At 47.3% G+C, this 21,636-nt stretch overlaps 1 protein-coding gene across 1 annotated transcript in view; it reads right to left on the bottom strand.

The window, feature by feature from the left end:
• Nucleotides 1-613: 613 nt before the first annotated feature.
• abhd16a (abhydrolase domain containing 16A, phospholipase) overlaps nt 614-21,636 on the bottom strand; it is an 85,791-nt gene continuing 64,768 nt past the window's right edge. Inside the window, exons 16-20 of the mRNA XM_070861288.1 lie at nt 18,169-18,231; nt 14,460-14,536; nt 9,493-9,591; nt 4,922-4,968; nt 614-3,308 (exon numbers count right to left, since the gene is read on the bottom strand). Coding sequence (XP_070717389.1) covers nt 3,225-3,308; nt 4,922-4,968; nt 9,493-9,591; nt 14,460-14,536; nt 18,169-18,231 — 370 coding nt within the window. The 3' untranslated portion in view covers nt 614-3,224. The remainder of the gene's footprint in view (nt 3,309-4,921; nt 4,969-9,492; nt 9,592-14,459; nt 14,537-18,168; nt 18,232-21,636) is intronic.

Here is a 21,636-nt window from a genome sequence, read left to right on the forward strand (position 1 = left end):
TTATGTTTATTAGATAGGATATACGGCACAGAAACAGGCCATTCAGCCCAACCAGTCCATGCTGGCGTTTATGCTCCACTCAAACATTCTTAACAGCAGGAGTAGGTCCTACGGCCCCTCGAGCCTGCTCCGCCATTCAATGAGATCATGGCTGATCTGATTGAGCCTCGTCCCATCCTTCGTCCTCTAAATCTATCGGCATTACCCTCTATTCCCTTCTCCCTCGTATGCCTGTCTGGCCTCCCCTTAAATGCATCTATACTATTCGCTTCAACCACTCCCTGTGATAGCGAGTTCCACATTCTCACCACTCTTTGGGTAAAGAAGTTTCTTCCAAATTTCCTATTGGCTTTCTTGGTGACTATCTTATATTGATAGCCTCTAGTTATGCTCTTCCCCACAAGTGGAAACATTCTCTCTCTATCTACCCTATCAAAATCTTTCATAATTTTAAAGACCTCTTAAGTCACCCCTCAGCCTTCTCTTTTCTAGGGAAAAGAGACCCAGCCTTTCCTGATAGGTGTACCCTCAGAATAATAGGGGGAAGAACAACAACATTCAAATGCTACACAAAAGTCTTTAAACTGTGCGACGATCACCATTCAAGACAGGAGCAAGTAGAAATCTTTAATGATGATTTTTTTTTGTCACCGAGTTCTATTTTCACATATGAACCACTCTTCAAATATGAAGTCCAATGATGCACTTTATACATTCTTACAACTCATCTGGGGTCAAAGGGAGCAGGAGATTTTCTTTGTTCAATATTTGGTCCAAACTCACAAGTAGAAGGAAGCAGAGTGATAACGTTATACAAATCTCTCCCCGGCCCGCAAATATCGCCTGGACAACAGATCAAAGAGTCAAGAGGAAGCATTCCCTTACTTCATGACCAAAAAAATAGGAGAAAAAAAAACACATTGAAAAAAAGATGTGTGAAAACGCTCGCTTTTAGAGTCGTCGTCTACCATTTGATGAGGTGGTGAGGGGAGTCTCGGACAAGAGGACTTTGCCCTAAATCAGAGCCAGGCCATTCAGGAGAGATGTTCATAAACACTTCGCACAGACAGCAGTAGAGGCGAGCTCAACTAATAATCTGAAAATCGGAGACAGATTGATTTTCGCTAGACAAGGGCATAAAAGGACATGGAGCCTAGACAGGCAAGATGGAATCGTGATCTCACTGAATGGCGGAACAGGCCCGAGCGGCTGAATAGCTGACTCCAGTCCCCGTGTTTTAGAAGCGAAATCGCCCATTGGAAGAGGTTTAAAAACAGGGGGATCTAATTTCCATACTGGGTGGAGGGGAAGAGACGAGTCGTTACAGATGTTGTCGCACAAGTTAAAGGGTAAAGAGGCTCGACAGCAGAAAAAAACTACGCGGCGAATCGAAGCAAGTCAACAGTCAGCCCGCTCCGACATCACGGTGTGTGCATGGGAGTGGGTCACTTTTAACCTCGCCCGCCTTGTCGTCAAAATGACGGAATCAGGTGCGCCGGCGGTTTTACACCCTGGCAACGTTCCCGCTGAGCTGCGTGCGCGGCCCCGCGGAAGCGAATTAAGGGTTACGGGGAGCGGGCGGGTAAGTGGAGCTGAGTCCACGGCCAGATCAGCCATGATCTTGAATGGCGGAGCAGGCTCGAGGGGCTAGATGGCCTACTCCTATTCCTAATTCTTATGTTCCGATGTTCAGGCTGCTCACTGGCTGTCCCCTCGAAGATACCACGCGTGCCGGCGTTTCACCTGATCCCGTGGGATTCCTGACCACGGAGCCTGTGAAAATTACTCCCCCCATTCCATCCCCCCCCGCCCGAGTATATACATCACACACTTACGACTAAATAGATTCGCATAACAGTTCACCAGGTTGTTGAGGTCAGCGCCAAGTATAATGGAGAGTGCAAGTTTCAAACAGAAGAAGGGGACTTGTTTGTCACAGGAACTTAACTAGACTGGCTCATGCTCCCCTGCTGTAAATGCTACGGAGGAAGATCCCAGCGCCACTACTGATCTGAAGTGGGTCAGTCGATCTCTGCTGTAGCTAGGGCTGGGGGTGGGGGGTGGAGGGGAGAAATCAGCTCGGGTTCTCCCACCCAACGACCCCTGTAGCGGGACGTGTGCGCGTGGGAGGCCACTGGATGAGGACACTGGAAGCCCATTGACACACAATTGATTCGTGGCTTGGGGCGGGTGCCAGAGGACGACCGGCAACTGTGGATCAGCACCCGGATTTTGCCGGCAAACTGGAGGGAAGGAGTGGAGAGCACTCGAGGAGAAAGAGAGAGAGAGAAAGAACCCCTCCCCCCCCCCCTACAGAACTGGGCCTTTTAAGAGTGAGTAGAGAGACCAAATGCACATCACCCTGTGTGACGCTGTAATTGAGTTTTGTCCGGGTGAGGTTGGGGGGGCGGGGTGGGGGGGGGCTGTTACCAACCATCCAGGATTGCTCGGAGTCTCCAGGAATTGAGGATAAATCTCCTGGACACAACTGCGAGCAACATCCGGGAGAGAAACCGCAAGGGCATTGAAAAAAAAAAAGTGTGTTTTTATTCATTTTCTTTGAGCTCTTCAATTTATTGGTTTTAATGGGGGGGGGGGGGGGGGGGGGGGTGATAGGCTGTTTGACAGTCTATCCAACCGGGCAATGAAGAGCTCGTCGCTTTTCAATTGGCAGGGGAATTGTGACGATAGACATTTCGGGCGACCACTAGCAGGAGCGTGGGGGGCGGTTGAAGCCTGCGATGCCCCCCCAGAGTCGAGCAGCCGGCCCTCGCTCACCCTTCAGGCTCCCCCCCCCCACCCCCCCACCCCACAAGTGCACAACGGCCACTTGGTCGAGATACTGGAGGGGCTGAAGAGGTCGGCACCTGCAGGAGAGAAGGGGAGGGAAGAGAAGAATTTGGGGGTGGGACGGTGAAGAGAGAGGGGGACGCGGAGACTCAAGGCCTTGGGGCCGCTCGGACCACACTTCAGATACGGGGGAAAAAAATAATTCGGAAGTCAGATCTACAGTCGAGCACTCGAAACCGTCCCCCTCGGACCCCCCGAAAGGTCAACAGAAAACACGCAGGATGGTCGACATCAATCTGCTCGGAGCCAGTCGAGAGCTTGATATATAGCAGCAGCAGCACCACCTCCACGGTCTCGCAATGCGGGACGTCGGGCCATAGATTCCCTCCGCGGTGCAACTCCTTTCGCATTGCCCACTCTCGGCTGCCCCCCCGCTACAAGGACCAGGGCAGCGTGAACTCGTAGGACGGCAACGGCGTGCAATGTGTGGCATCAAAATTCTTCAAGTGTTTGTGCGCCTGCAACGCAAGAGAATGAGCATAGGTTAACATTCTAAATGACCCTCCGTGGCATTGCTCGAGGGATCGAGCGCAAAACTGCTAACCTGTCCCCCCTCATGCCCCCATTACACAGCTCAAACTTGCACGGAGGGCACAACTGCCGGGATAGGCTGAGCCGGCTGGGGCTCTTTACTCTAGGAAAAAAAGAGAAGGGCCGAGAGGTGACCTGCGAGAGGTGATTAAAATAATGAAAGGGTAGACGCGAGGAAGAATTTTTCACTCGTGTGGGAGAGTCCAACACTAGGGGCCATAAATGTAAGGTGGTCACTAATAAATCCAATAAGGAATTCAGCAGAAACTTCCTTGCCCAGAGAGTGGAGCTCGCTACCACATAGAGTGGTTGAAGCTCATAAGAACGTAAGAATAAAGGAGGAGTAGGTCATTGGGCCCCGCGAGCCTGCTCCGCCATTCAATGAGATCACGGCTGATCTTCGACCTCAACTCCACTTTCCTGCACTATCCCCATATCCCTTGATTTCCTTAATATTCAAAAATTTATCGAGCTCTGTTTTGAATATACTCAATGACTGAGCAACCACGGCCCTCTGGGGTAGAGAATTCCAAAGATTCACCATCCTCTGAGTGAAGAAATTTCTCCTCATCTCAGTCCTAAATGGCCCACCTCTTATTCTGAGACTGTGAGCCCTGGTTCGAGACTCCCCAGCCCAGGGAAACATCCACCCTGCATCCACCCTGTCAAGCCCTGTAAGAATTTTGTATGTTTCAATGAGATCACCTCTCATTCTTCTAAACTCTAGAGAATATAGGCCTAGTCTACTCAATCTCTCCTCGTAGGGCAATCCCCACCCCCCACTCACATAGCACAGATGCATTTAAAAAAGCCAGATAGATACATGAGGGAGAAAGGAATAGATGGGGTGAGATGATGTAGGGTGGAAGGAGGCTCATGTGGAGCATAAACACCGGCATGGACCAGTTAGGCCGAATGGCCTGTTTCTGTGCTGTAAAATTCTATGTAAAATGTGCCAAGTTTGGAAGGACAGACTCCACCATTGTACTGCTGAGCGTTTTCCACAGATCAAGTGGGCACAGTACAGAAACGTTGGGCAGCCATTACTCGAATCCCTGTGACAATTGTGTCCAAGTTCAAAGATTCCTACACGGGGGAAATCACCAGCTGCAAGGCCCCCAAGACCATGCACAGGAACAGGAGGCAGCCATTCAGCCCCTCGAGCCTGTTCCGCCATTCTATTACATCATGGCTGAATTGTATCTCAACTCCATCTACCTGCCTTGTTCCATATCAATAGCCTTACCCAACAAAAATCTCAGTTCAATGGACCTCCAGCCGTAACAGCTTGTTTTTTTTTTGGGGGGGGGGGGGTGGAGAGTTTCCCTACCCTTTGTGTGAACGTGCTTCCTGACATCAACGGCTCTAATGTTCTGGACTCCTCCACCAGAGAAAATAGTTTCTCTCTCTCTACCCTTCCTGCTCCTTTAATCCTCAAACACCGCACTCAATCACTTCTTCTGGTTGCTGATACAGGAGTTACATTTAGCAGCAAGGTAACATTACTGGGTTTACTGAGCTCTGACGCACAGTCACTTACCAGGAATATCGCCAGCTGCCTCCTTCCTTCTGACGTCATGTCCTCCCCTAAAAAAAAAAGGCATTAAAAGATAGTGAGACCGACACAGATTAAAATGGCCTCAGGTTCCCTAGTGGCTCAATGAGTGAACTGCAAGGCAGTAGCGAGTCTCACACCTGCATTCTCCCTCCCTTGCATAGTCCCTGCCCCCACCACCCCGCGCACGACACACACACACCACACGACACATGAACACAACACACACGCCACACACACACACACACACGATACACATACATGAACACAGCACACATACACAATGACCATAATATGGTAGAATTCTTTATTAAGATGGAGAGTGACACAGTTAATTCAGAGACTAGGGTCCTGAACGTAAGGAAAGGTAACTTCGATGTTATGAGACGTGAATTGGCTAGAATAGACTGGCGAATGATACTTAAAGGGTTGACAGTGGATAGGCAATGGCAAACATTTAAAGATCACATGGATGAACTTAAAGAATTGTACATCCCTGTCTGGAGTAAAAATAAAATGGGGAAGGTGGCTCAACCGTGGCTAATAAGGGAAATTAAGGATAGTGTTAGATCCAAGGAAGAGGCATATAAATTGGCCAGAAAAAGCAGCAAACCTGAGGACTGGGAGAAATTTAGAATTCAGCAGAGGAGGACAAAGGGTTTAATTAGGAAGGGGAAAATAGAGTATGAGAGGAAGCTTGCCGGGAATATAAAAACTGACTGCAAAAGCTTCTATAGCTATGTGAAGAGAAAAAGATTAGTGAAGACAAACGTAGGTCCCTTGTAGTCAGATTCAGATGAATTTATAATGGGGAACAAAGAAATGGCAGACCAATTGAACAAATACTTTGGTTCTGTCTTCACTAAGGAAGACACAAATAACCTTCCAGAAGTACTAGGGGACCGAGGGTCTAGTGAGAAGGAGGAACTAAAGGATGTCCTTATTAGGCGGGAAATTGTGTTAGGGAAATTGATGGGATTGAAGGCCAATAAATCTCCGGGGCCTGATAGTCTGCATCCCAGAGTACTTAAGGAAGTGGCCATAGAAATAATGGATGCATTGGTGATCATTTTCCAACAGTCTATCTACAGTTCCTATGGACTGGAGGGTAGCTAATGTAACACCACTATTTAAAAAAGGAGGGAGAGAGAAAACGGGTAATTATAGACCGGTTAGCCAGACATCAGTCGTGGGGAAAATGTTGGAATCAATTATTAAAGGTGAAATAGCAGCGCATTTGGAAAGCAGTGACAGGATCGGTCCAAGTCAGCATGGATTTATGAAAGGGAAATCATGCTCGACAAATCTTCTGGAATTTTTTGGAGGATGTAACTAGTAGAGTGGACAAGGGAGAACCAGTGGATGTGATGTATTTGGACTTTCAAAAGGCTTTTGACAAGGTCCCACACAAGAGATTGGTGTGCAAAATCAAAGCACATGGTATTGGGGGTAATGTATTGACATGGATAGAGAACTGGTTGGCAGACAGGAAGCAGAGAGTCGGCATAAACGGGTCCTTTTCAGAATGGCAGGCAGTGACTAGTGGGGTGCTACAGGGCTCAGTGCTGGGACCCCAGCTCTTTACAATATATATTAATGATTTAGATGAAGGAATTGAGTGTAATATCTCCAAGTTTACAGATGACACTAAACTGGGTGGTGGTGTGAGCTGTGAGGAGGACGCTAAGAGACTACAGGGTAACTTGGACAGGTTAGGTGAGTGGGCAAATACATGGCAGATGCAGTATAATGTGGATAAATGTGAGTTTATCTACTTTGGGGACAAAAACACGAAGGCAGATTATCTGAATGGCGGCAGATTAGGAAAGGGGGAGATGCAACGAGACCTGGGTGTCATGGTTCATCAGTCATTGAAAGTTGGCATGCAAGTACAGCAGGCAGTGAAGATGGCAAATGGTATGTTGACCTTCATAGCTAGGGGATTTGAGTATAGGAGCAGGGAGGTCTTACTGCAGCTGTACAGGGACTTGGTGAGGCCTCACTTGGAATATTGTGTTCAGTTTTGGTCTCCTAATCTGAGGAAGGACGTTCTTGCTATTGAGGGAGTGCAGCGAAGGTTCACCAGACTGATTCCCGGGATGGCTGAACTGGCATATGAGGAGAGACTGGATCGACTGGGCCTTTATACACTGGAGTTTAGAAGGATGAGAGGGGATCTCATAGAAACATATAAAATTCTGACGGGACTGGACAGGTTAGATGCGGGAAGAATGTTCCCGATGTTGGGGAAGTCCAGAACCGGGAGACACAGTCTAAGGATAAGGGGTAGGCCATATAGGACTGAGATGAGGAGAAACTTCTTCACTCAGAGAGTTGTTAACCTGTGGAATTCCCTGCCGCAGAGAGTTGTTGATGCCTGTTCATTGGATATATTCAAGAGGGAGTTAGATACGGCCCTTACGGCTAAAGGGATCAAGGGGTATGGAGAGAAAGCAGGAAAGTGGTACTGAGGGAATGATCAACCATGATCTTATTGAATGGTGGTGCAGGCTCGAAGGGCCAAATGGCCTACTCCTGCACCTATTTTCTATGTTTCTACATGACACACACATTCACTTCACACGATACACATACACACACGATACACATACACACATTCGACACACGATACACGAACACAACACACATACACGAACACACGACACACATACACACTCTCGACACACACACACACTCGACACTCGATACACATACACACATGATACACACCCACCCACCCATGGTAGGTTCAATCCCTGGCTCTGTGCCAGGTCAGTTGGTCTCATTCAGGACAACATTTGGTGACTTTGATTGGCCTCAGCTCTCCCGGGTCAGCGAGCTATATCTCAGTAATGCTTTTGCTGTCGGCCCCCATCTTTCTCAACCATTGTATAACACTACAGCGTGGACAGAGCCAGAAGCTGAGGAGAAACCTTTGAGCAGGTGCACTGACTAAATACTATTGAGGCATCCTGGGAAATTGTGCCTTCAGACCATTTTTGGAAAATTTACCACTCAGTAATTTTGACAGCAAAAGCCCAATTCCTGCATGTGAAATAAATGCTGTGTGCTTGCACGAGTGAAGCAGTTCTACATTCCCACACACAGCATTTAAAAGACTTGCATTTATGCCAGGATGGCAGTACTGACATATGAAGAAAGACTGGATCAACTAGGCTTATATTCACTGGAATTTAGAAGGATGAGAAGGGATCTCATAGAAGCATATAAAATTCTGACGGGACTGGATAGGTTAGATACAGGAAGAATGTTCCCGATGTTGGGGGAGTCCAGAACCAGGGGTCACAGTCTAAGGATAAGGGGTAGGCCATTTAGGACCGAGATGAGGAGAAACTTCTTCACCCGGAGAGTGGTGAACCTGTGGAATTCTCTACCACAGAAAGTGGTTGAGTCCAGTTCGTTGGATATATTCAAAAGGGAGTTACATGTGGCTCTTGCGGCTAAAGGGATCAGGGAGTATGGAGAGAAGGCAGGAGTGGGGTACTGAAGTTGCATGATCAGCCATGATCATACTGAATGGTGGTGCAGGCTCGAAGGGCCGAATGGCCTACTCCTGCACCTGTTTTCTATGTTTCGATATAGCGGACGTCTCGAAGCGCTTTACAGCCAATGAAGTACTTTTGCAGTGTTGTACTGTTGTAATGTGGGAAAATAGCCCACACCCCAGTTTAGGAGTGGATAGAAGAATGCAGCCCCCTAGAGGCACTGGAGAAGGTGTAAAAAAAAAAGACTGACTACATGATACCAGAAGAGAGAGGTTATACCTATCAGGAAAGACTGAATCGGCTGGGGCTCTTTTCTTTAGAAAAGAGAAGACTGAGGAGGTGACTTGATAGAGGCTTTAAAATTATGAAGAGGTTCGATAGGGTATCTGTAGAGAAGATGTTTCAATTTGCAGGGGAGACCAAAACTAGGAGTTATAAATATGAGATAGTCACTAATAAATGCCAGAGGTGCCAATAAGTGGGGAGTGCAAAATAAAAAGACTTGGATTTATATAGCGCCTTTCACAACCAATGAAGTCAATTTGAAGCGTAATCACTGTTGTAATATCGGAAACGCAGCAGCCAATTTGCCCACAGCAAGCTCCCACAAACAGCAATGTGATAATGACCAAATAATCATTTTTTTTTGTTATGTTGATTGAGGGATAAATATTGGTCCAGGACACTCTTCTTTGAAATATTGCACGGGATCTTTTACATGCACCCGAGAGGGCAGACGGGGCCTCGGTTTAACTTCTCATCCGAAAGGCGGCACCTCCGACAGTGCAGCACTCCCTCAGTACTGGCAAAGAGTGTCAGCCTAGATTTATGTGCTCAAGTGTCTGGCGTAGGACTTGAACCCACGACCTCCTGACTCAAGAGGCGAGAGTCCTACCCACTGAGCCATGGCTGACACATGATAGACAGTTATGCTGAAGTAGGGTGTGAGGAGACTCGTGTGGGGCATAAACACTGGCATGGACCAGTTGGGTCGAAGGGACTGTCTCTGTGCTGTAAACACTGTGTAATTAATTGAATCACTGCACTTACCTACAGTCCAGGGGAATACATCTCCCTGCTCCGACTTGTACGATTGCAAGACTGAGGTGCACCAGTCATCATCCACCTCATACCGGCTGTAGAGAGCAGCTGTCAACAAACAAGGAAATCAAAATTAAACACTAACCTGTACAGTCCAGCAACATCTCTCGTTTCATGCCCAGTCCCCAAAACAAAAACACAAGAAATAGGAGCAGGAGTAGGACATTTGACCCCTCGAGCCTGCTCATGGCTGATCTGATCATGGACTCAGCTCCACTTCCCTGCCTGTTCCCCATAACCCTTTATTCCTTTATCGCTCAAAAATCTGTCTATTTCCGCCTTAAATATATTCAATGACCCAGCCTCCACAGCTCTCTGGGGCAGAGAATTCCACAGATTTACAACCCTCAGAGAAAAAATGTCTCCTCATCTCAGTTTTAAATGGGCGGCCCCTATGCTAATATATTACCCACAACCCCGTGAACTATTATCTTGTGCAGTAACCTTTTATGTGGCACCTTATCGAATGTCTTATGGAAATCCAAATACACATCCACTGGTTCCCCCTTATCCACCCTGCTCGATAATTCCTCACAGAACTCCAGTAAATTTGTCAAACATGATTTCCCTTTCAGAAAATCATGCTGACTGTGCTTGATTGAATTATGCTTTTCCAAATGTCCTGCTACTGCTTCCTTAATAATGGACTCCAGCATTTTCCCAACGACAGATATTAGGCTAACCGGTCTACAGTTTCTTGCTTTCTGTCTGCCTCCTTTTTTAAGTAGGGGTGCTACATTTGCGGTTTTCTAATTTGGGCAACAACAGACTTACAGTTAGATAGCGCTGTTCATGACCTCAGGACGTGCCAAAGTGCTTTACACCCAATGAAGCACTTTTTGAAGTGTCGTCACTGCTATAATGCAGGAAATGCGGCCGCTAATTTGCACACAGCAAGCTCCCACAAATGAGATAATGACCACATCATGTGGCCCAGGACACCAGGGATAACTCCCTGCTCTTCTTCAGAATAGTGGTGTGGGACCTTTTACGTCCACTCGAGAGAGCAGACTGCGGCCTCGGTTTAATGTCTCATCCAAAAGACAGCACCTCCGACAGTGCTGCGCTCCCTCAGCACTGCCCTGGTGTGTCGGCTTGGATTGTGTGTCTGGAGTGGGGCTGATTCTAAAGTAATAATTCAGCCAATACTCAGCTGAGATAGCCGATTTGAGTCGGGACAGGAGTAAGGGCGCTACAGTTTGCGCTGAGGGGACGGGAGGGGACGGGGGGGGACGGGGGGTGGGGCTACACCCCTCCTGCTCCCGAGCACAAAATTTCCGTCTCTGGCACTGGCAGTGCGATATAAACTGGGTACTCGTGCATCCGCTGTCTATTCCGTTGTTAATAGTGCTTCTCATGCCCACCTTTGCAATGTACATCTTGCTGCCAGCCCATTACCAAGGCATTTCTGAGCTAGTCGCCATGATTTGTGCAAAAGGAGTTTGGGCACCTTGTCCTCCTGACCTTAATGCCTTATAGGCAACATAAAGGGTTGAGGGGACCAGATTCCTCAACCCCCACCCACTATGGTGCCACAAATGCTGTGCTCATTTAAGCTGAGATAACGCATGAGAACACCACCACCTCCATGTTCCCTTCCAAGTCACGCACACCATCTTGACTTGGAAATATAATCGGCTGTTCCTTCATCATCGCTGGGTCACAATCCTGGAACACCCACCGAGTCTCAATGCGAGGAGCATTCGTAATAAGGTGGATGAATTGACTGCGCAGATAGCTGTTAACGGGTATGATGTAATTGGGATTACGGAGACATGGCTCCAGAGTAACCAAGGCTGGGAACTCAACATCCAGGGGTATTCAATATTCAGGAAGGACAGACAGGAAGGAAAAGGAGGTGGGGTAGCGTTACTGGTTAAAGAGGAGATTAACGCAATAGTAAGGAAGGACATTAGCGTGGATGATGTGGAATCTATATGGATAGAGCTGCAAAACACCAAAGGGCAGAAAACATTAGTGGGAGTTGTGTACAGACCACCAAACAGTAGTAGGGAGGTTGGGGAAACAGGAAATTAGGGACTCGTGCAATAAGGGTACACAGCAGTTATCATGGGTGACTTTAATCTGCATATTGATTGGGCGAACCAAACTGGTAGCAATACTATGGAGGAAGATTTCCTGGAGTATATAAGGGATGGTTTTCTAGACCAATATGTCGAGGAAACAAGTAGCGAGCAGGCCGTCCTAGACTGGGTCTTGTGTAACGAGAGAGGATTAATTAGCAATCTGGTCATGCGGGGCCTCTTGGGGAAAAGTGACCATAATAGGATAGAATTCTTCATTAAGATGGAGAAGTGACACAGTTAATTCAGAGACTAGGGTCCTGAACTTAAGGAAAGGAAACTTCGGTGGTATGAGAGGTGAATTGGTTAGGATAGACTGGGGAATGATATTTAAAGGGTTGACGGTGGATAGGCAATGGCATACATTTAAACATCACATGGATGAACTATAACAATTGTACATCCCTGTGTGGTGTAAGAATAAAAAAGGGAAGGTGGTTCAACCATGGCTAACAAGGAAAATTAGGGAAAGCGTTAAATCCAAGGAAAAGGCATATAAATTGGCCAGAAAAAGCAGCAAACCGGAGGACTGGGAGAAATTTAGAATTCAGCAGAGGAGGACAAAGGGTTTAATTAGGAGGGGGTAAATAGAGTATGAGAGTAATCTTGCAGGAAACATAAAAACTGACTGCAAAAGCTTCTATAGATATGTGAAGAGTAAAAGATTAGTGAAGACAAATGTAGGTCCCTTGAAGTCAGAATCAGGGAAATTTATAATGGGGAACAAGGAAATGGCAGACCAATTGAACAAATACTTTGGTTCTGTCTTCACTAAGGAAGACACAAATAACCTCCCAAAAATACGAGGGGACCGGGGGTCTAGCGAGAAGGGGGAACTGAGGGAAATCCTTATTAGTTGGGAAACGGTGTTAGGGAAATTGATAAATCCCCAGGGCCTGATAGTCTGCATCCCAGAGTACTTAAGGAAATGGCCCGAGAAATAGTGGATGCATTGGTAGTCATTTTCCAACATTCTACAGACTCTGGTTCAGTTCCTATGGATTGGAGGTAGCTAATGTAACTCCACTTTTAAAAAAGGAGGGAGAGAGAAAACGGAATTATAGATCAGTTAGCCTGACATCGGTGGTGGGGTAAATGTTGGAATCAATTATTAAAAGATGAAATAGCAGCGCATTTGGAATACAGTGACAGGATCAGTCCAAGTCAGCATGGATTTATGAAAGGGAAATCATGCTTGACAAATCTTCTAGAATTTTTTGAGGATGTAACTAGTAGAGTGGATAAGGGAGAAACAGTGGATGTGGTATATTTGGACTTTCAAGGTCCCACATAAGAGATTAGTGTAAAAAATTAAGGCACATGGTATTAGGGGTAATGTATTTACGTGGATAGAGAACTGGATGGCAGACAGGAAGTAAAGAATGGGAATAAACGGGTCCTTTTCAGAATGGCAGGCAGTGACTAGTGGGGTGCCGCAGGGTTCAGTGCTGGGACCCCATCTATTTACAATATACATTAATGATTTAGACAAAAGAATTGAATGTAATATCTCCAAGTTTGCAGATGACACTAAGCTGGCTGGCAGTGTGAGCTGCGAGGAGGATGCTACGAGACTGCAGGGGGACTTGGACAGGTTAGGTGAGTGGGCAAATGCATGGCAGATGCAATATAATGTGGATAAGTGTGAGGTTATCCACTTTGGTTGCAAAAACAGGAAGGCAGATTATCTGAATGGTGACAGATTAGGAAAAGGAGAGGTGCAACGAGACCTGGGTGCCATGGTACATCAGTCATTGAAAGTTGGCATGCAGGTACAGCAGGCAGTGAAGAAGACAAATGGCATGCTGGCCTTCATAGCGAGAGGATTTGAGTATCGGAGCAGGGAGGTCTTACTGCAGTTGTACCGGGACTTGCTGAGACCACACCTTGAGTATTGTGTGCAGTTTTGATCTCCTAATCTGAGGAAGGACATTCTTGCTATTGACGGAGTGCAGCGAAGGTTCACCAAACTGATTCCCGGGATGGCAGGATTGACATATGAAGAAAAACTGGATCGACTGGGCTTATATTCACTGGAGTTAGATGTGGCCCTTACGGCTAAAGGGATCAAGGGGTATGGAGAGAAAGCAGGAATGGGGTACTGAAGTTGCATGATCAGCCATTATCTTATTGAATGGTGGTGCAGGCTCGAAAGGCCTACTCCTACACCTACTTTCTATGTTTCGATGTTTATGTTTCCAACAGCACTGTGGGAGAACCTTCACCAGAAGGACTGCAACAATTCAAGACAGCTCACCACCACCTTCTCAAGGGGTAATTAGGGAAGGGCAATAAATGCCGGCCTTGCCAGTGACGCCCATATCCCCAGAATGAATAAATTAACACACATTGGTGTTACACCCGGGTCTTGTCCACCCTTACACAATCATACAACACAGAAGGAGGGCATTTGGCCCATCGTGTCTGTGCCGGCTCTTTGATAGAGCTGTCCAATCCTCTGCTCCTTCCCCATAGCCCTGCAAATCTTTCCCCCTCAAGTATTTATCCAATTACCCTTTTGAAAGTTACTGCTGAATCTGCTTCCACTACTGTTTCAGGCAGTGTGTTCCAGACCACAACAACTTACTGCGGAAGTTTTGTTTTCCCGCTGACCACGCCTATGCTTTTTTGTGCCAGCCACCTTAAATCTGTGACCTTCTCATCTGCCGAGCTAAAACTAGAAAAAAAAACGACTTGATTTTTGGCAAAGTTGGATCTCACCAATCTGTGTCCCAGCCCCCCACCCCCACAAAAAAAAACATCCTCCCAACTGAAGGATGGACACGGGGTTAAACTCTCGTCACTACAGGTAACAGTGTGAGGTCAGCTTACTTTCCTGGAGCGGGTTGGAAGCACTCAGTAACTCTCGGACCACTCGGATTCCCTCCTCCGCCATCAGCTTGGGGTACCTGATAGCGAAAGTACAGTGTCAGTGTGTGATGGTTATCGCAGGGCGACACTCGAATTTCAGGTGACCTTGTTCACCAACAATACGCATTAAATAGTACGACACTGAGAAAGAAGTGTAGAGGAACAAAGGGACCTCGGAGTGAATGTCCACAGATTCCTGAAGGTAGCAGGCCAGATAGATGAGGCGATTAAGAAGGCATTATGGATACGTGCCTTTATTAGCCGACATACAGAATACAAGAGCAGGGAGGTTACGCTTAAACTGTATAAAACACTGGTTAGGCCGCAGTTAGAGTACTGCGTGCAGTTCTGGTCACCACATTACAGGAAAGATGTGATTGCACTGGAGAGGATACAGAGATTTACGAGGATGTTGCCTGGAGTGGAGAATTTTAGCTATGACGAAAGATTGAATAGGCTGGGGTTGTTTTCTTTGGAACAGAGGAGGCTGAGGGGAGACCTTATTGGAGGTGTATAAAATTATGAGAGGCCTAGATAGAGTGGATAGGAAGGACCTATTTCCTTTAGCATAGGGGTCAACAACCAGGGAGCATTGGGGATTTGAGGAGAAATGTTTTCACCCAGAGTGTGGTAGGGGTCTGGAACTCACTGCCTGAAAGGGTGGTAGAGGTAGAAACTCTCACCACATTTAAAAAGTACTTGGATGTGCACTCTAAGTGCTGTAACCTACAAGGTTACGGACCAAGAGCTGGAAAATGGAATTAGGCTGGATAGATCTTGGTCGGCCGGCACGGATACAATGGGTCGAAATGGCCTCCTTCCGAGCTGTAAATTTCTATGATTCTATAACTCACCTTACACCTACATTATAGGGAGATCATCACCCACTGACCCACCGACATTATGTGTTTGTTACCCACTATCCATATTACAAGAAGATTGCTACCCACTGACCCACCTTCATTATAGGTGTTCGTCACACACTATCCACAGTACAGGGAGATTGTTATCCACTGGGTTACGGTAGCATAGCGCTTATGTTATTGGGCTAGTACCCCAGATGCCTGGGCTAACGATCTGGAAACAGGGGTTCAAATCCAACCACAGCAGCTAGGGGAATTCAATTAATTAAACGAATCTGAAATCAATAACGGGGAACATGAAAGTACAAGATTGTCGTAAAAACCCATCTGGTTCACTAATTCCTTCAGGGAAGTAAATCTGCTGCCATTATCCGGTCTGGTCTAAATGTGGCTCCAGACCGACTGTAATGTGGTTGACACTGAAATGGCAGCTCACCACCACTTCTCAATGGCGATTAGGGATGGGCACTATCTTGCCCACATCCCGTGAATCAATAATTAAAAAAAAAAACAACCCTATTACAAGGAGATGGTTACCCTCAGTACAATCCCATTACAGGTGCTTGTCACTCACTGACGCACATTGCGCCCACTATTACAGGGACATTGTAACTCACTGACCCATATTATAATCCTATTGCAAGGAGATTATTGCCCACTGACTGACATTATACCCCCATCAGCTGGAGAGCGTCACCTAATTGATCCACATCAGATCCCAATTACATGAGAATTGTTAAAGGGGAATGACAAAGAATCAACACCTAATCAATGAACCAACAACAGAGATCCCGGACTTCGATCTCCCTCGAAGACAGTGGACCACGCTCAACCGAAACCACACAGGGCCTGGACAACACGGCCACCTGCTCCGTGAGTGGAAGACTGAGCAGACAAGGCCTATATTCTCTAGAGTTTAGGAGAATGAGAGGTGATCTCATTGAAACATAGAAAATTCTTACAGGGCTTGACAGGGTGGATGCAGGGAGGATGTTTCTCTGGCTGGGGAGTCTAGACCCAGGGGTCACAGTCTCAGAATAAGGGGTCGGCCATTTAGAACTGAGACGAGGAGAAATTTCTTCAATCGCAGGGTGGGGAATCTCTGGAATTCTCTATCCCAGAGGGATGTGGAGGCTCAGTCTTTGAGTATATTCAAGACAGAGATCGATAGATTTCTGGACTCTAGGGGAATCAAGGGATATGGGGATGGGGCGGGAAACTGGAGTTGAGGCTGATGATCAGCCACGATCTTATTGAATGGTGATACAGGCTCGAGGGTCCGAATGGCCTCCTCCTGCTCCTATTTCTTATGTTCTTAGATGAGGGACAACCGGAAGTCCCAGACCAAGGAACACGTCACGTCAACCTGCCCACTAAGAACACCTCATATAAGCTTTCCCCTCGTACAAAACAACCACAAAGGGGAATGCCAACTCACTGACCCACGTTAAAATCTCATAAAGTGAATAAAAGATAAAGGGAAGTGATTTATCGATGGATTAGTGGATCTCCTGTCAGCTTTGCCCACGGAAAGTCAGGACAAAGCAAATCTCCCTCAATCTGCATTAGTGATGCTATGGGGATCTGCAGCGCCTGGAGCGCCATCCGGTGGTAGCAGTGTGCAACTGCAATCACAGAACTGCACTGCCCAGATAGGGAACTCGTGAGTTACTTAGCGAAATGAATACAGTATGCGGTCAGTAGTAAAGAAGATACAATAAATTTCACAGCAGGCTTAACGCAGCTGTTCAGAGAACCTGATGGTGCCAGCAACGACATCAGGAACTCCAGCAGCACATAGCAGGGCGGAAACCTGGTGATTTGCTTTATACTTAAAACAGCACCGCACTTTTAATACTAAGGGTCATGAGCAATGGAGAGGAGAAATATTTACTCCTCTGTGAGCCACAACTATAAAAACTAGTTTCTAAATAAAATATCATCCATGATTTATAAATCCAATAGGGAATTCAGAAGAAACTTCTTTAGCCAGAGAGTTGAAGTCACTACCACAGGGAGTGGCTGAGGCAAATAGCATAGGTGCCTTCAAGGGGAAGATAGATAAACACATGGAAGGGGAAAGGATTAGAAGGTAGGATGAGATGAAGCAAGGTGGGAGGAGACTCGTGCAGAGCATAAACACCGTCGCGGACCTGCTGGGCCAAATGGTCCGTTTCTGTGCTGTACATTTTATGTAATTCTATGTGAAATTGGGATGTGGGGGGGGGAAAGAAAGGGTTAATTGGGTGTCCCAACGGCTTATCTGGTATAGTTAGCATGCAACAAACATACAATCCAGCTCTGGCTACTGCTGGATTCAGCTAGGACTTAGGAAGAGAGGTGAAAGTCTGCCCAGATTGCTATCCAGCGCCCTCCTGCTGCAGACAATGATCCCGTTAAGCTGCGCGGCCGGTATCTGGAGGTCCTGCGGTGCCGGCTCGCCAACAGAAAAAAAACGCGACTGTGCGTAAATCTGAATGGACCGCGCAGACCGTTAAAGGGGCCGCGTGCCACCCCCCCCCCCCGCCTCAAAATTGAAGGGAGCAGTGTCTGAAGTGCGGGCTCGCATGCCTATTGGGCGAGTCTGGTATCGGGCTCGGGTTGTGAAGACCCCCACGGTCAAACAGTCTGCCAGCACTCGCTGTTTAGCCACCCGTTTGAACAGCTACCATTCGGTGGGCGAGGCTTCAGACGGAGGGCGGGACCCTGAAGCAATGCGTCATCGCCTTCGGGGTGGGGGGGGGGGGGGGGGAAGAAACAGAAACGGGTCAATAGCTAAGAGGAAATGCCAAATGCCGATCCCTTACCTGAACTGGAGGAGCATTAGCAGCAGATCATTTCCACGGTTGGACATTATATCCTCTGGAACCCTGAGAGAGCGGGATAGAAAACATGGCTGTTAAAGGCGCTATATCAATTTAACTTGTTGTCGTCCCGACCGCCATTTCTCCCAGGCCCTCCCCAAGAAAGGACAAGAGCGGCGATGTCATGGCAACACCGTCATCTCCGAGCTTCCCCTCCAAGCCACGCATCGTCCCGACTTGGACATCTGTAATGTATTTGCTTCATGGGTTCTTTGCTTAAGAATTCATAGCAAAACATTGCTATTGAGAAGTAGTTGGTTTATTAACAAAGGTTTAACAATCACACTACACATTGCCAGCTCATCCATTAGACTCACAACTGCTTACAGATGTGGTGGGAAAGCAAGTTGTGAGGAGGACACAAAGATTCTGCAAAGGGGTATCGACAGGCTAAGTGAGTGGGCAAATATTCGGCAGATGATGTACAATGTGGGAAAGTGTGAGGTTATCCACTTTGGTAGGTAAAATAAAAAAGCAAATTATTATTTAAATGGAGAGATTACAAAATGCTAAGGCACAGAGGGACCTGGGGGGGGGGGGGGGGGGGGGGCTCCTTGTGCACGAAACACAAAAATTTAGTATGCAGGTACAGCAAGTAATCAAGGAAGGCTGATAGAGAATTCAAACAGGCTGCAGTCAGACAGGCTGTGAGAATTCACAGACCCCAAGTCAGAGCCTGCTACCCGAGTGGGAGCATGTTGCATTAAGTCATTAATCAACTTGACATTTTAGGACCTTTGGTAGCGAGCCAATTAAAGGTTAACAAAATATCAATTGAGCCAATAAGGTCAAAGAAGGCACGTTCTTTTCTGTAAACTGATCAGGTATAAGAACAGCCATTTTGGCCATGCGTTCTCAGAAGGACAAAGGCCTGGCTTAAAGCCAAGAGCTTGTTGCAGCTGCCAGAATGAAAGTTATGTTAAAACTACAACCGGAGCTCGTATTTCATTGGAAATTAAGAGGTCTAACAAAGGCAAATGGAATGTTGGCCTTTATTGCAAGGAGGATGGAGTATAAAAGCAGAGAAGTCCTGCTACAACTGTACAGGGTATTGGTGAGACCACACCTAGGTACAGTTTTGGTCTCCTTATTTAAGGAAGGATATACTTGCATTGGAGGCAGTTCAGAGAAGGTTCACTAGATTGATTCCTGAGATGAAGGGGTTGACTTATGAAGAAAGGTTGAGTAGGTTGGCCCAATACTCATTGGAGTTTCAAAGAAGGTGATCTCATTGAAACACATAAGATACTGAGGGGGCTCAACAAGGTAGATGCAGAGAGGATGTTTCCCCTCGTGGGGGAATCTAGAACTAGGGGGCATAGTTTCGGAAAAGGGGGTCGCCCATTTAGAACTGAGATGAAGAGAAATTTCTTCTCTCAGAGGGTCGCAAATCTGTGGAATTCTCTGCCCCAGAGAGCTGTGGAGGCTGGGTCATTGAATATATTTAAGGCAGAGATAGACAGATTTTTGAACGACACTAGAGTGAAGGGTTACGGGGAGCGGGCAGGGAAGTGGAGCTGAGCCCATGATCAGATCAGCCATGATCTTATTAAATGGCGGGGCAAGCTCGAGGAGCCAATTGGCCTACTCCTGCTCCTATTTCTTATGTTCTTATACCACATTGTGGATGACCGAGACCCAACTGACTGGGGTTTTATTGAGTCTTGTGAACATCATGTGACTGGCTAAGCGACTCACAATGCAACAGCTCTACAAACCTGTGAGCATGCTCAGCGGTGCATACATAACAGACATGTATTGCCTGCTCCCTTCCTCAACGCTTGGTCACAATTCTGGAACTCCCAGCTTCACCACACGGACTGCAGCGGTTCAAGAAGGTGGCTCACCACCTTCTCACGGGGCAACGAGGGATGGGGCAATAAATGTCGGCCTTGCCAGCGACGCCCACATCCCGGGAATGAATTTTAAAAAAAATAAAGTTTGAGTTGATGCTTTTGTCGTGACCCTTTTCTGTTGATTTTGTGTCGGAATTTGAACAATGCAGCATTTATTACCCAATTCCTAGTTGCCCCGAGAAAGAAGGTGGTGGGTTTTTCTTGAATTGTTTTCACAACAGTCTGGACTCTGGATTCACGTATTGCCTCCCTTACCTGAAGGACATCAGTCAACCAGTGGGTTTTTATAACCATCTGGCAAGTATAATATAATTGCCCCGCTGGTCAAGTGAATGAAAAGAAAGAAAAACTTGCATTTATATAGCGCCTTTCACGACCATCGGACGTCCCAAAGCGCTTTATAGTCAATGAAGTACTTTTTGAGTGTAGTCACTGTTCTGATGCGGGAAACGCAGCAGCCAATTTGCGCACAGCAAGCTCCCACAAACAGCAATGTGTTAATGACCAGATAATCTGTTTTTGTTATGTTGGCACTGTCGGAAGCCACCCTGAGCCTTATAACCCAGGTGGTCTCAAATCTGTGCTGAGTTAGCTGGTCTCAACCCAGGCAGCAGTTGGAGCACCAGAAATTAGCCTTCAGTGCCTCGGAGCTGGGAGACGACGGTGGGAAATCAGCCAGGGCTACAGTGCGACAGTCACTGTTCACGTAGGAGAAGTGGCTGTGCCTGCAGCTGCCTGGGCTTTGAGCTCTGGAATCCCCTCCCTGAACCTCTCCTCCTGCATCTCCTCCAGCCCTGCAACCCTCCCGAGATCTCTGCGCTCCTCCAATTCTGGCCTCTTGCACATGCCCCATTTCCTTAGCTCCACCATTGGCAGCCGTGCCCTTCAGCTGCCTGGACCCTCAGGCTCTGGAATTCCACAACCCCATAACTCTCCACCTTTCTCCTTTTTAAAAAAAACGCTCCTTAAAACCTACCTCTTTGACCAAGATTTTGGTCACTTGTCCTCACATTTCATGCGGTTTATTGTTAATAGTTGCCTGATAATCGCTCCTGTACTTCTTCGGCAGCACCTCCCAAGCCCGTGACCTCTACCACCTAGAAGGTCGAGGGCAGCAGGCGCATGGGAACACCACCAACTCCACGTTCCCCTCCAAGTCACACAGCATCCTCACTTGGAAATATATCACCGGTCCTTCATCATCGCTGGGTCAGAATCCTGGGACTCCCTCCCTAACCGCACTGTGGGAGCACCTTCGCCACACGGGACTGCAGCGGGTCAAGGCGGCGGCTCACCACCACCTCCTCAAGGGCAATTAGGGATGGGCAATAAATGCTGGGCCCTGCCAGCGACGCCCACATCCCGTGAATGAATAGAAAAAGGCGCTATATAACTGTAAGCTGTTGTTTGGAGTGGATTGCTGATTGCAACGTGACCTAGAACTGGACAAACTCTGCAAGCTTTCACTTCGATAGCTGAGGGAACCATCGACTGGGCTGAGAAACTCACCAGAACCCATTCGCCTGCACTGCGCAGAACTGCCTGGGACTAAGCT

Source organism: Pristiophorus japonicus, chromosome 19 (genome assembly GCF_044704955.1).
Source record: "Pristiophorus japonicus isolate sPriJap1 chromosome 19, sPriJap1.hap1, whole genome shotgun sequence".
NCBI classification, from domain to species: domain Eukaryota; kingdom Metazoa; phylum Chordata; class Chondrichthyes; family Pristiophoridae; genus Pristiophorus; species Pristiophorus japonicus.